Source organism: Carettochelys insculpta, chromosome 8, assembly GCF_033958435.1.
Source record: "Carettochelys insculpta isolate YL-2023 chromosome 8, ASM3395843v1, whole genome shotgun sequence".
Taxonomy (NCBI): domain Eukaryota; kingdom Metazoa; phylum Chordata; order Testudines; family Carettochelyidae; genus Carettochelys; species Carettochelys insculpta.
Window position 1 is genome coordinate 35,204,825 of NC_134144.1, and position 14,888 is coordinate 35,219,712.

General features: G+C 44.4%; 1 protein-coding gene across 4 annotated transcripts in view; it reads right to left on the reverse strand.

Annotated features, from left to right (window-relative positions):
* Window positions 1–14,888, reverse strand: part of RAPGEF4 (Rap guanine nucleotide exchange factor 4) — a 402,358-nt gene that overhangs the window by 268,946 nt on the left and 118,524 nt on the right. For 3 of the 4 annotated variants that reach the window (XM_075000658.1, XM_075000656.1, XM_075000659.1), the window contains exon 1: window positions 13,289–13,498. The exons of the other annotated variant lie outside the window; for it this stretch is intronic. In XM_075000658.1, the coding sequence (XP_074856759.1) occupies window positions 13,289–13,353 (65 nt within the window). In that variant the 5' untranslated portion in view covers window positions 13,354–13,498. Of the gene's footprint in view, window positions 1–13,288; window positions 13,499–14,888 lie in introns of those variants that run through there. 4 annotated transcript variants of the gene reach the window in all.

A 14,888-nucleotide genomic window follows, 5' to 3' on the forward strand; every position in this document is an offset into this window, starting at 1 on the left:
CAAGAAGCAATGGGCTTAAAGTGCAGCAAGAGGGGTTTTGGTTGGACATTAGGAAAATGTCCTATCAGCACATTGGAGATATCTAAGAACAGGTGGCATAAATATCTAAAAGGGATGATATAGATGGTGCTTGGTCCTGCTGTGAAGGCAGGAGACTGGACTTGACAATCTCTTGAAGTCACTTCCAGTTGCAGTGTTCATGATTACCTTCGTGAAAAAGACGAATATATTCTATATTCTAAAAAATACTAAAAATATTAAAGTATTACAAGGAAAAACTTATGTTACATTTGTGAAAACATCCTTTACATGTAATAATGCACACTTAAAAACTAAAATACAGATAAAATGTCACTGAATTAAATACATGAGCTCAAATAAAGAATGTCTCACAAAGACAGCATTTCTTTTGACGGGGTGGCTTTAGATATTATTACATTTACTAGTTGAGATAAATATTGTTTGAAATGTACAACATACTCCTGCAGAAAACTGTGCGACTGAACAATGCAAAATCTTCAGAAATTAATGCTGTGCCTGCAGAATTTCCTTTCCTCAATAGAAATGGGCTGTAGTGACGCTGGCTGCCACGAGGGGGCCACTTGACCAATCGAGCCCAATTCACAAACAGAAGACATGGTCTTGGGGATGGAGACAGCTAGTGGGCTTCTAGCAGCTGCAGTTTCCCACATGTCTTAAGGAAGGAGATGGTGGCACATAGGAAACTCTACACAAGTCTGGGACCCAGCATCCAGCTGTTTCTCCACCTGGATAAGGGGGCCTGGAGGGAGGAATTTAGGGTGTATGTTCCCCCGCCCCCACCCACATGCATGGGCTTTTTGGAGGGAGAGGTGGCAAAGAAACAGGAATTGGATTTTCATACAGGTTTCTTTAACTCTGGACTCCTGAGGGAATTTTTGCGTGTCTGTGTTACTACAGACATACTGATGACAGGTATTTTTTTAAATAAATTACCAAAATAACTGAAAGTGCCGTGATTATGTAGTGTTCTTTTGCCAAATAAAATTTGAAGAATGTTAAAATTTTAGCACAGAATGTTTCCTGAGGCTTAAAACTGTTGTGGTAAGTACTGCAAGCACCTCACGCATTGCGCTGCAATATGTGCAGAGCCTAAGCATTTATGCGAGCAACGAAAACTCCAAGGAGGACATGGGCATATATGAACGTGACACACCGCAGAGGCGGAATGGGCAGATGCTGGCTGCTCTCAATGATTAGTATACAGTACAGCGTGCAAGCTGGTGTCACGAAACAAGCTCAGGCTGATGGGACTGAATTGTTGTGCAGGTATGAGATGCAGTAGTAGTAGTAGGCATCCTTCACTCTGCATAGACTATGGATCGCGCGCTTTAAAGTTTCAATTGAGGACTTCATTTACAGTGTCTATTGTGACTATGAAGACCCACACGAGAGTGACAGTCCTTGCTGCATCTCTTGCAGATGTAGTTGGTGTCTGGCAAGTCCTTATTGTGCTTTCTGTGCGCTCGCTTCTCCTCTGCTAGCTGTCTGATCTTCATCTCGCCCTTCTGAAGGCCCTTGTGTAACCCCTGCCTCCATCTGCTGCGGTCGTCTGCTAGTTCTTCCCAGTTGTCCAGCTCGATGTCTACCTCTCTGAGGTCTCTCTTGCAGACATCTTTGTAGCACAACTGGCACAGCTGTAGATACAAAACTTCCACATACATAAGGCCACTTTCACGGAACATAGCGAATTCCTTTGACTTCACCCTGAAGAACTGCAATAGAAGAAGAGACCTGCTTTGACACTGCAGAAGCATGTGGCAACAGCTTTGTGGAAGCCTGCAATGCCAGACAGCTATCACTCAGTGGGCAATCAATTCAGAGTGGGCAAATCTACAGTGGGGGCTGCTATCATCCAGGAAGCCAAGACAAACAATACCCTTCTACTACGAAAAACAGTGACTCTGAGAACTGTGCAGGACACAGAGGACGGTTTTGCCATGATGGGGTTCCCTGACTGCGGCAGGGCAATAGATGGAACACAGATCCCTATCTTGGCACTAGGTCACCTTGCTATAAAGTACATAAACCGCAAGGGGTACTCCTTGAGGGTGTTGCAGGCACTGGTGAACCACAAGGATCGTTTCACTGACATCAGTGAGGGATGGTCGGGAAAGGTGCATGATGCATACATTTTTAGGAACTCTGGTCTATTTAGAAAGCTGCGAAATGGGACCATTGAAGACACAGAGACACCAACAGTGATTGTAGGTGGCTTAACTTTCCCCTTGCTCCCTTGTTTCATGAAGCCATGCACAGGCTGCCTGTCCTACATTAAGGAGCAGTTTAACTACAGGATGAGTAAGTGCAAAATGGTAGTAGAATGTGCATTTGGCCATTTAAAAGCCAGGTTCAGGAGCCTTCTACACTAGTTAGACCTGAGTGAAGACAACATTCCCCTCATGGTGGCTGCTGTGTGCTGCATAATTTAAGAGCAAGGGAGAAATTCTCATGCCAGACTGGAGGGCAAAGAGAGATCAACTGGCCAGTAGTTATGAGCAGCCAGACACCAGGGCAATAAGGGGAACACAGCGAGGCAATAAAGAAGGCTCTGAAAAACAGTTTTATGAATGACCAGACAGCAACATGACAGTCATGTCCATTGCTCTTAAGGAAATTCCCCCAAATGATGTGTGATGGCCTGTAAATCCTATAAACCACAACAATTCCTCTGTGCAACACAAGCAATAAAGACACTTTTTTTGAGATTCATTATTTTTATTCAGGGGACACTATAGAAGTTCATGGCAGGGGCTCCATCCCCAGACACATTAACAAGTTGTTCCGGGAGCCCTGGACTGTGTAGGTAAAGCAGCTGCCACACATCACACCCAATCGCGTTAGTCCACTGGTAGCATGATTAAAACTGAGAACTGACCAGAGGTGCCCTCCCTGCCATCAGTGCCCACTTGTGAAACATGCTGTGGTTGTTGGTGTGGGGGGATTAGAGCCAGCATTACAAAAAGTTCCCGGCTGTCAGCAAGATCAGCTGCTCCATTCACCTGTTGACCATTGTTGTTCTCCTCTTCTTCCTCATCCACCACGTCCTCCTTGCTGTTGCCAGACGATTCCTGAGTAATCTCTTAGAAGGTATTAACAGACCGTTTGGGGACAGTGGTTCAGTCATTACCTACGGTCCCATGCTGCATCTTATAGAAGCAGCATGTTTAAGGCGATGACCCAGACCATCCATTTGCTTCCTTTGTTTTATGGTACACCTACCTAAGCACCTTTATTTTTATGAAGCATTACTCGGCATCCCTAGTGTATCCTTTTTCCTCCATGCCCTGTGAGATCTTGGCGTATATGTCTGCATTTCTTTTGCTGCTTCATAGTTTTCCCAGCACAGATTCCTCTCCCATCTTCACAGCAATGAGGTCCTGGATATTCATGTTGGACTTCATCACCAATCCTGGGAATTCACATCCAGCTGTATTGCTGAGGTGCATTGCCTGCTCCACTCACCATATGGAAAATGAAATTCAAATTTTCCCAGACTGCTTTCTGCACACCTGGAGAGCACTGGAGCTGACAGGGGTGGCCAAAGTGGTCACATTAGGGCACTGTGGGATACCTCCTTGTGGCCAAGAATGTCAAATTTCACAACACTCTATCTGCACTACCCTAAGGTCAACCATACAAGGTCAAATTTGGTGTTACTCCTCATGAAAAGCAGGAGTACAAAAGTCAACTATAGGAGCCTTTAAAGTTGACGGAATGAAACCCGTAGTGTGGACTGAGTCCTCAAAATTCGACCTTTGTCACCTAAATTCGACCTAATCTCCTAGCTTAGCCCAAACCTCAGACACAGAAGGTAATTTTCCTGCTCTAGGTGGCACTGGTGAGGCCGCTGCTGGATTACTATGGCTGCTTCTACACATGCCACCTCCTAGCATGTTAATGAGGCAATTCAAAGCAGGCTAATGAGGCACTAATGTGCATATTCAGCGCCCCATTAGTATAATGGAAGCTGCGTGAATTTCAAAGTGCAGATGTTGAATTACATATTGACATTGTAGATGGGGGCAGATTCGAAATAAGCACCCCACTGCAACTTTCCCTTACTCTTGCAAAACTAGACTGGAGTAAGGAAATGTCAAAGTGGGGAGCTTATTTCAAAGTTGTCTCCATCTACACTGTCAATCTGCAGTTCAAAGTTTGCACTTTGAAATTCGTGTGGATGCTATTATGCTAATGAGGCATTGCATATGCACATTAGTGCATTAGCCTGCTTTGAATTGCCTCATTACCATGCCATCTCCAACAGTAGGTGGCATATGTAGAAGCAGCCTGCGTATGGGCGCCACACTTTTGAAAAGATGTTACAAACTAGAGAGAATCCAGAAGAAAGCAACAAAAATGATAAAAGTTTTTAAAAACCTGACCTATACTGAAATATTGAAAAAATCTGGGCATGTTTAGTCTTGAGAAAGGAAACCGTTTCACGACCCAATAAAAGTCTTCAAATATGTTAAGGTCTGATCAAAAGAAGGATGGTGATGTATTGTTCTTCATATCCACTGAAGGTAAGACAAGAGGTAATCAGCAGCAAGCGAGATAGAAGGTTTCCTAGCCAGCAAGGTAGCTAAGTACTGAAGCAGGTTACCAAAAGAGATTGTGGAACTCAAATCAAAACACTTGTCAGGAAGAGCCTAAGTTTATTTTGTCCTGCCTGACTGCAGTGGGGCCTGGACCTGAAATTCTCAATGTCCCTTTCGGTCCTACATTTCCGTGATTCTGTGGTGTGCTGACTTTAGACCACTCTAACTCCATTGCACTCCACTGCCACTGGGATGAGGAAGTTGAGAATTAGGGCCAGCGTTTTTAAATGCACAGTCTGGCATTTATCTAGTAATTTAAGGCTGTGTCTACATTAGCTGCCAACTTCAAAGGGAGCATGGTAAGTACGGTAACCTGAGTGAGATCTTGCTTCTTTCCATCACAATGTAGTCTCCTCCTTAGTTTATCTGCAATATCACTACCAGTTTCCGTTTATCTCTAAACATATAAAGAGCTGGCTAGGTCCCAAGCACACGTACAATGAGCCAGATGGGAAATCCTGAATCAAATGTTTGGCCTGATCTCACAATCCAGCCTTAGTCTAACTCTCAGTGAAATAAATGAAAGTTTGACTTTATTAAGAACTGAAAGATCATCGTTTCACACATGGTATTCTTGTTAGATCTAAATAATAGAGACCTAAAGACTATCAGGGTGAAAAGAGATATAAAAAGTAGGGCTGCCAAGGGATTTAAAAAATAATTACACTGTTAAACAATAATTGAATACCATTTATTTAAATGATGTTAGATATTTTCCACATTTTCAAATATATTGATTTCAATTATGGTGCTCACTTTACATTCTTACTACATATATTTGCACTGTAAAAATAAATAGTATTTTTCAATTCACCTAATACAAGTAGTGTAGTGCAATCTCTTTCTCACGAAAGCTGAACTTACAAATGCAGAATTATGTAAAAAAGCTGCATTCAAAAATAAAATAATGTGTTACTTTAGAAACTACAAGTCCACTCAGTTTCACATTTTTTTCTCCAGCCAATTGCTCTGATAGACAAGTTTGTTTACATTTGTAGGATATAGTTTTGTCTACTTTTTGCTTATAATGTGGCACCCTAGTAACTGGTGTCACAACAAGATATTTACATGCCAAATGCGCTGAAGACTTCTGTGCCACTTCATGCTTCAATCACCATTCCAGAAAACGTATGTCCATGCTGATGATGTGTTCTGTTCAATAAGAATACATCTGACTGATTTTCTTGTTTGTGGGGTTGGGTTCTGTAGTTTCCACTTTGGAAAGTACTGCTCATCCCTCTCAGATACTTGAAGGCATGGCAGGTTTTTAAATATTGGGTTGAATGCTATAGCTCTCTTCAGAAATCTCTCATTGGTACCCTCTTTGTGTTTTGTCAAATCTGCAGTGAACGTGCTCTTAAAATGAGTCATTATCGGAGACTGCTCTAACATGAAAGATATGGCAGAATGCACATGAAACAGAGTTGGAGACACACAATTTTCCACCAAGGAGTTCAGTCAGAAATTTCATTACTGATTATTTTTTAAACAAGCATCATAAGGAAGGAAACGTGTCCTCCAGAAGGGTGGCTGAAGCATGAGGGGGCATACAAATATTAAGCACATCTGGCAAATAAAAGCCTTGTGATGTCAGCTACAAAAGTGTCATGTAAATGCTTGTTATCACCTTCGGGACACATCATAAATAACAAGCAGGCAGCAATATCTCCTGTACATGTAAACTAACTTGACTGTCCTAGCAATTGACTGATCAAGAAGTAGGACTAAGCAGACTTGCAGTCACTAAAGTTTTAAGTTTGCTTTGTTTTATAAGGAAAAAAAAACCTACATTTGTAAATTGCACTTTCACAATAAAGAGATTACAGTATTTGGATTAGGTGAACTGAAACACCATTTTTGGTTATTTTTGCAGTGCACATATTTGTATTAACAAAAATATGAGTACTGTACACTTTGTATTCTGTATTTCAACTGAAATCAATACATTTGAAAAATGTAGAAAAAATCCAAAATATTTAATACATTCCAGTTTGTATTCCACTGTTTAACAGTGCAATTCAACTGTGATTACTCACAATTAATTTTTGAATTGATCACAAGAGTTAACTGGGATTAAGCAACAGCACTAATAAACTGCAACTATGTACCACATGCCCACGAAACATTCATTCATATTTAAATAATTCATAAACAGCTTAGCCAAGACAACTACATTCTTGACACACCAGGATAGCAAAGTTACATGTGTTACTCTGTGATCTGCTCCTGCAGTCAAACACACTAGTCAGCTAAGGCACTGCAGGTTATGCTGAGCACAGAGGCAAGCACAGAATTACGATAGTGCTAAAATCTTTGGATTATCTAATTGTTGTGAGCTCTGTAAATCATTAAAGAGTTGATGACTGACTCACTCTAAAACCCTCAGAAGAATAACAACTGTACTTTTGTTTTGTGAAATGACAGAATTCATTAAAAGCCGCTTAGCCTGCCCTAAACACATAGGCTGGGTCTACACCAGCCCCCTCCTTTCTGGGCTCGGAAGGGGCTTGTGTAGACACAGGGACACTGTACTATATATTCATTTAAAATTAAAGGTTTGAAAAAAATTCAATGTATCACTCTCTCACTCACCAGCTCACACTGGGGTAAAAAACTATCATGAGGATCGCTCATAGGCTGAATAAGTAAAACATCTTTAAACACATGTAGCAACCTTCTACTGAAATGTATGCAGATAAGACATATGGAAAATTCTAAGACAGAGACTGGGCCTGCTTCTGCTCCCACAGAAGTCAATGGCTGGACTCTCAATGACTTCAATGAGAGCAGGACCAGGCTCCTTAAAAGATGCATCAAGGGTAATGAAATAATGTAACAAGCATGTGGGTTCACTTTTTCTTGACAATCTATTCTGCTCTGGAACAATGAAAGATTCTCAACACAGTGGGATTTTGAGACTTTTTCGTCTCTTTGACTGTCCTATGTTTTCTCTGTGCTTTGTTCTTATTACATTAATATATATCATCTTATGTGTCTTATTCCTAAGGGCTTATGTTTGGCCTCCGTGGCCAAAGCACACAGTCCTGTTTTGTAAAAACCTATTCACATGCCATACTTTTGAGTTTCTTTATATGCTACAAAGATTTTGATTCACTTTAGATTTTTATTAATTCTAGTTTGCCACATATTTCAGGAAGGAACATGAAGATTTTACAAACATGTCATTATTTAGTTTCAGATGTTTTGCTTTCTTTTTTTTTCTTTTTATTGGGTTTGATAAACCAGATTACTTTCAGTTTTAATTACCCTGGCTCCTCCTGTCACTCTCCAGGACAAATCAGTTACACAGCTGCTGCTATATTAATAAATTATGTCTGTTTAACATATACTATATATTCTGTATTTTATGTTTTTAATTAAAAGCCCAATAAGCATTTAATAAAAACCAAGCATTTTTCAAAGAGAATGGACACACTGAAAGGTTACGGGATCAGTTCCACACTTAGAAAATCCACCTTTAAAATCAGGAAATGTCTTAGGATTTAAAAACAGAATTATAAAATAATCTTACAATACACCAAAATTGTATAAAAATGCAATGAGTTAATCACAGAAAATCTACAGAACAAAGAGAAATATAGTATGAAAAATACATATTGAAAAATATACAAAGTAATTATATAATACTTGGAATCTCACAACACGTTCCCTCTGTAGTCCTCAAAGAACTATATTAAAAGGGGTGAATAGGTTTATTGTTAATTACAGATGGGGAACTGAAGAACAGAAATGACAGCAGTTTTTCAAGGTCATGTAGCAAGGCAGTGGCAGAAATAGGAATAAAATCCATAATCTCATCTTTCACGCTTGGGCCATATTCTCTCCATAGAAAGTGTATTTTTCAACAACTGCTTCAAAAAGTGGTTTTAATCTAAACTGTTTAACTCCTAAACACCTATTGTTAAATTATTCCAAATGAGAAACAGGGACAAAATATAAATACCTCCCCAGCTGCCAGTAAGAAACATACATAATGGCAGATATGAACTGGAAATCTATTCCCTGAATTGTGTACTTTCTAGAAACTACTACCATTCTGCATCCATGTATGTTCACTCCACTCATTGAAATAAAATTTAGGCTCTCATGTTTACTTAAACTTGAAATTCGTGCTTCCTAAACCATAACATTTAAATTACCTGACAAATGTCAGAATATTCATTTAAAAACGCTGGTCCTGATTCTCAACCTTCTCATCCCAGTGGCAGTGTAACACATTAAGGTCGATCAAGTCACACAAGTTTAATATCGTATCAGAAAATCAGAAATGTAGAGCTGAAAGGAATCCTGAGAAGTTGTCAAGTCCACCTCCCCATAGTAATATAGGACGAAATCTAGACCATCCCTTGTCTAAACTAGTCTCCATTGGTAACCTATATCAGTATTCAATTACTAATTGGAAAGCTTTTCCTAATGTCGAGCCTAAATTTTCTTTGCTTCAGATTAAGGCCCCAATCAGTTGAAACAGAAAACAAACTGATGAATTCACTTTATAATAGTCTTTAACATGCCACAAGACTATAATCAGTTCCTCAGCCCTCTCTGGCTTCCCATCTCAAGACTTCCCAAATGTCCAGTTTGGGATTTTTAAAAATCTTTGCTCATCACTCATGGTTTTTGCTTTTTTTTTTTTTTGTTAACTTTTTATCATTTTTGTGGATCTCCTCTGGATTCTCTCCAATTTGTCCACAAATTTCCTAAAGTATGGTGCCCAGAACTGGTCACAGTATACCAGCTGAATCCTCACCAGCACTGAGTAGACCAAGACAATTACCTCCCTGGTCTTACATAAGACACTTCTAATAATACTCCCTAAAATGATATTCACTTTTTTTGCAGCTGCATTAAATTGTTGACTCATATTCAAATTGCATTGATACTGCTTAGCAGTTATTCTCCAGTTGCGCATCATTCCCTCTAAACCTTCCTTAGTGAAATATTCCACAGTATCCTCATTGAATTGAAGCTTGTCAATTTCAGACCAATTTCCTATCTGTGAAGGTTGTTTCGACTTCCAATCCTGCCTTCCAATGTGTTAACAACCATTTCCATACCAGTAACACAAATCGTGCAAGTACGCTCTCCATTTCATTACACAGCTCATTAATGAAAATACTGACTAATACCAGTTCCAGGACTGACCTCCGTGGCAAGCCACGCAATAGTCTTCCTAGTTTGACAGAAAACCATTTATAACTAACTACCCTTAGCCTATGATCTTTCGACCAGGTATGTACTCATCTTATAGTAATTTCATCCAGAGTACACCACCCTACTTTGCATAAGAGAATGTCATTTAGAACTGCACCAAAAGTCTCATTAAACTTAAGGTCACATCAACTGCTTCTCCTCTATTGATTAACTCAGTAACCCTGTCAAAAAGGAAATAAGGCTGGTTTGGCATGATTTGCTCTTGACAAATCCATTCTGGCTATTCTTGATAACCCTATTTTCCCCTACAAATTGATTGTTCCATAATGTCCTCCAGTACCTTTACCGCTTTCAAAGTTAAGCTAACTGGTTTATAATTTCCGTTTTTAAAGAGAGGTATAGTGTTTGCCCTTCCCCAGTCTTCTGGGACCTCGGTTATCCTCCAGGAGTTCTCAAAGTTAATTGCTAGCTGATCCAAGCTTCATTACACTAGTTCCTTATGCACTCAAAGGCCTTGTTTACACTTACCCTCACTGTCAGTCCATTTCATCTATGCAAATGGCATAGCTGAAGTCAACATACCTACCAATGTGTCTACCACAAGATGAGGTCAGTGTGGGCTGCTCTCATGCTGACGCTGACTACTATTCTCATTTTTCTGGAGTTCCAGTGTCAACGGAAGTGAGGTTGGAGATCAATTTATTGCATCTTCAATGACATGATAAATGAATGCCTGGTGCATCGATCCCTGCTGGGATTTCCTCATGACAGTCCCCCAAGGGAGTTCCTCATGACAGTTTAACCCATTAACTGGTAGGCCTCCTAAACAGAGGAGACTTGCTGCTTCAGCCCCTACTAATTAACCATAACCAGTATCCCTCCAGCCCCACGGGACTGCTGCAGACAGGGTTGCTCCAGCCAGGCCAGAGTAGCCCCTGTCCACAGCGGCTTGAGAGGGACGGAGGGGGGACAGCTAGGAAGGGCAGCCGGGGAAGCCACTACAGTACAGCTGGGCTGGAGCAGTCCCCCCATTGCACACAGGGGCTGCACCTGCTGGACTGAAGCGCAACCCCCCACCTGTGGTGATGCCACAGGCAGGGATGCTTCAGCCAGGCTGGAGCAGCCCCGCTGCCCAGTGTGTCACAAGAAAGGAGCACTGCAGTCCAACTGGAGCAGCCTGTCTGCAGCCGCTCCCCAGCCGCTCAGTCACCCATTTAATCGGTTAACTGTTTAACCTAACATGTAACTAGTTTACTAACTAAACAGGATTTTACATCCCTGAGTCTTCCCCCTGCCCCAGAGCAGCATGGCCTAGAAGTAGCACAAGCGAAGAAGCTCATGCTGCTCTCATGCTGCAACACTCTGGGGGAGGCCTTCACACTCATCAGAAGCGGCACAGCAGTGACAGTGAATGCATAGGGGGGCGGGCAATGCTGGAGGTGCATTTGGCCGATGGATTGCTTATGATATCAGGGTACCAAAGAATCCTTGAGCACATACAAAAGGGCCAACCAAAGCATAGCCCAGAACGACTCCTACTACCAAAGGCATTCAATATTCTGCTATATATTAGCACCATCCATTCTCTTTCATACCTGTAAAGCTTGCAGTGTAATCTGATCAATTAAATGTGAAAGTAATGAAGTAAGATATGTGTAATTTCTCACAACTATTCTTTTAAAATACTTATTTCTCTACTATCTGCCTTTTTAAAAGTTCTAACATATCACCTTTTAATCCATGCTAACAAATTATAATTACACCATAGCTGCGTCTACACGTGCACGCTACTTCGAAGTAGCGGCAGTAACTTCGAAATAGCGCCCGTCACGTCTACACGTGTTGGGCGCTATTTCGAAGTTGAAATCGACGTTAGGCGGCGAGACGTCGAAGTCGCTAACCCCATGAGGGGATGGCAATAGCGCCCTACTTCGACGTTCAACATCGAAGTAGGGACGTGTAGACGATCCGCGTCCTGCAACATCGAAATAGCGGGGTCCTCCATGGCGGCCATCAGCTGGGGGGTTGAGAGATACTCTCTCTCCAGCCCTTGCGGGGCTCTGTGGTCACCGTGGGCAGCAGCCCTTAGCCCAGGGCTTCTGGCTGCTGCTGCTGCAGCTGGGGGTCCGTGCTGCATATACAGGGTCTGCAACTAGTTGTTGGCTCTGTGTATCTTGCACTGTTTAATGAAAGTGTGTCTGGGAGGGGCCCTTTAAGGGAGCGACTTGCTGTTGAGTCCGCCCCGTGACCCTGTCTGCAGCTGTGCCTGGCTCCCTTATTTCGATGTGTGCTACTTTGGCGTGTAGACGTTCCCTCGCTGTGCCTATTTCGATGTTGGGCTGAGCAACGTCGAAGTTGAACATCGACGTTGCCAGCCCTGGAGGACGTGTAGACGTTATTCATCGAAATAGACTATTTCGATGTCGCAACATCGAAATAAGCTATTTCGAAGTTGGGTGCACGTGTAGACGTAGCCCATGTAGTGTTTACTACTAGGTCTACAATGTGATCCAACAGAATATTAGCCTGTCAGTGTTTTGGGAACAATCACCAACGACTGCCTTGCTGTTTAAAAAGGACTGCAGAGAAAGACTGTATTTATACAGTTCTCTACAAGCTGAGGTTCCTTCACCTGTATCTGGGGTAGAGAGGATCTTTTTCCTTTTTTCAGCTTGGTGGATAGGGTACCAGAGTGGGGCGTGTTTTTTTTCTCCCCCCACACTGATGAGGGAAGGGAGATCTTTGAGCAGAGGACTATCTTGAGGGGGTTCCCCTCATTCAAACCCACATCCGCAAGGAGAGGTGAAGCAGGGCCTGTGACCACAGCAGCCCAAACGGTGGGTTACACCTATCCTAGGCATTTACAGGGTAATACACCATTTCACCATATTAACTGAAAGCTTTAGGACCAAGGTTTATGCTGTAATCCCCATATGCGTCCATGCAAAGCATGCACTAGAGCTATAAAGCAGGAGCGTACCAATCCCTGCCGTTATTTAGGGCCAGTGAAGTTAGAGCTAGAAAAGACCAGGACCATTCAGTCCAGTCCCCTCACCACCCGCAATCAATGCAGGATTTGATCTCACCCATAACGCCCACAGCGGTTCCCATACGTGCATCCTCCCCGCTCCCACGACTCTTAACAACGTGCCCGCTGCTGGCCGTACGCTTGTGTAAAGCCCATCGACTCCTCTGCCTCCTGCACCCAGAGGCCACCTATGCACGGGCAGCACGGCCGCCCTAACCCACCACCGGCGGGGGGAGTGAGGCAGCGTCTTTCACCCCTTTCATTCCCTTCGCCTCCACCACATGCGCTATTGCCCGGGCCCGAGAGGCCGACTGGGCTCTTCCCAGGGCAATCGAGCCCCGGGGCGCGCACCCCCAGACCCCACCGCTGCACCTCCCCCGGCATGTTGCCTGCGACCTGCACGCTGCCGAGGCCCCGCACACGCCCGCTCCCGGGAAGATGCTGCTACCTTTTATCCAGACAAGCGATCCACTCGCTGGAGGAGGAGGAATGGGAAGCGTGAGCAGCGACCATGTTTGCCCGGCTCCCTGCGTACCCAGGCGGCTGCGGCGGTGGCGGTTCTGCCCCCTCCCCTGCATCCGCCCGCCTGCTGCTGCTGCCGCCGCCTCTCCCCGCGCTGAGCAATGGGCTCTCCCAGTCGCAGCCTCGGCGTGGGCGGCCCGCGGCTTGGAGCTGGCGCTCCGCAAGGCGGGCCCCGGGAGCCAGCAGCCGGGGTAGGGGAGAGCCTTGCGGGAGGTAACCTCCGGGCGGGGCCCGAGGCCTCCTGTAGCGCCGCCAGACGCTGCAGCGGCCGAGCCAGGCCGGGCAGAATCCTGTCAGGGCGAGTTTAACCAGCACGCAGTCCTGCCCTGCGACCTCCCCAGCTTCTTGCCAGCCCCATGTGTCTGACCCCCGGCGGAGGGCGCGTGGCCGAGGCACCCCCCTTGCACAAATGATACCAGCAGCGCCCTGCCTCAGTAGGAGCCCGAGCTGCCTTCTGGGACCACTCACTGCCTCATCCCACTCCACAGGCAGCTGCTGCCCAGAGGGTCTCATGCAGGGCTGTCCTTATCCTTTCTGGTGTCCTACACAGCCCAAGCACCTGTACCCCCACACCTCTCGGGGGTAGGACTGCGCTCAGGGCTGTAGGAGCAAGAGCTAGTGGTCCACAGGGAGTCTGGTGAAGGATAGGGGGAATGGGAGCTGCATTGGCAGAGCAATAGCCCTGAGGGTGGATCAGAGTCCAACTGCACAGCCAGGCCTGATGACAGCAGGGTGGGGGGACACTTGTCCCCAGGCCCCTTTGTATTGCCACTGCAGTGCTGCTGTGCACACTGGGAGCAGGGGGTGGGGGGGCAGCGCCACAGTCTGGGTGGTGCTGAGGGCCAAATGCCCTAGGCTCTGCTCCTTCCAGGGCACCAAGCCAGGCCCTCTTCCCATCTTGCCCCAGGGCCAGCAGCACCTGACTATGCCACAGCACACAGCTGCCAGAAGCAGACAGAGGGGAAACAGATGAGCAATGGCTAGATGCAGCCTGATGGGGACACCGGGGCTGGTGCTGTCTGCCTTACCAGTTTGATATCCTGCCCTGGTGGTGAGGAGGTACCAAGACACCAGGGGAGAAAAACTAGACCACTCAACTGGGGATCACACCATCTCAGAGCTACAACTTTTTTTCATTTCTCCAGAACTTTTCACCACCAGCTCATCATGCAACAGCCATTGAGACAGACAGTCTATATTGTTTCCTTGTCTTGCTTTCACTAGAAAGTCTGTCATGCCTGTTAGGTGAGAATCACTAAAGTTTGGCAGCAGGGACTACAGTCATAAAACACGGGAAAAAGAAGAACCACAAAGAAAAATATAAAACGCAAAGAAAGAACTGTTCACACTCTTCATCACTTCCATTTATTTCACAGGAAAATGAAAAAAGAGAGGAGATTAAATACCGGTAACAAGCTGCACTACATAGTGCCATGTGCTGAAGGCACTCGGTACTATATAGTGCAGCTTACCTGGGTGCAAATCATGATATAGCCAGCCATGCCTGGGAAGCTTTCACTAGATAA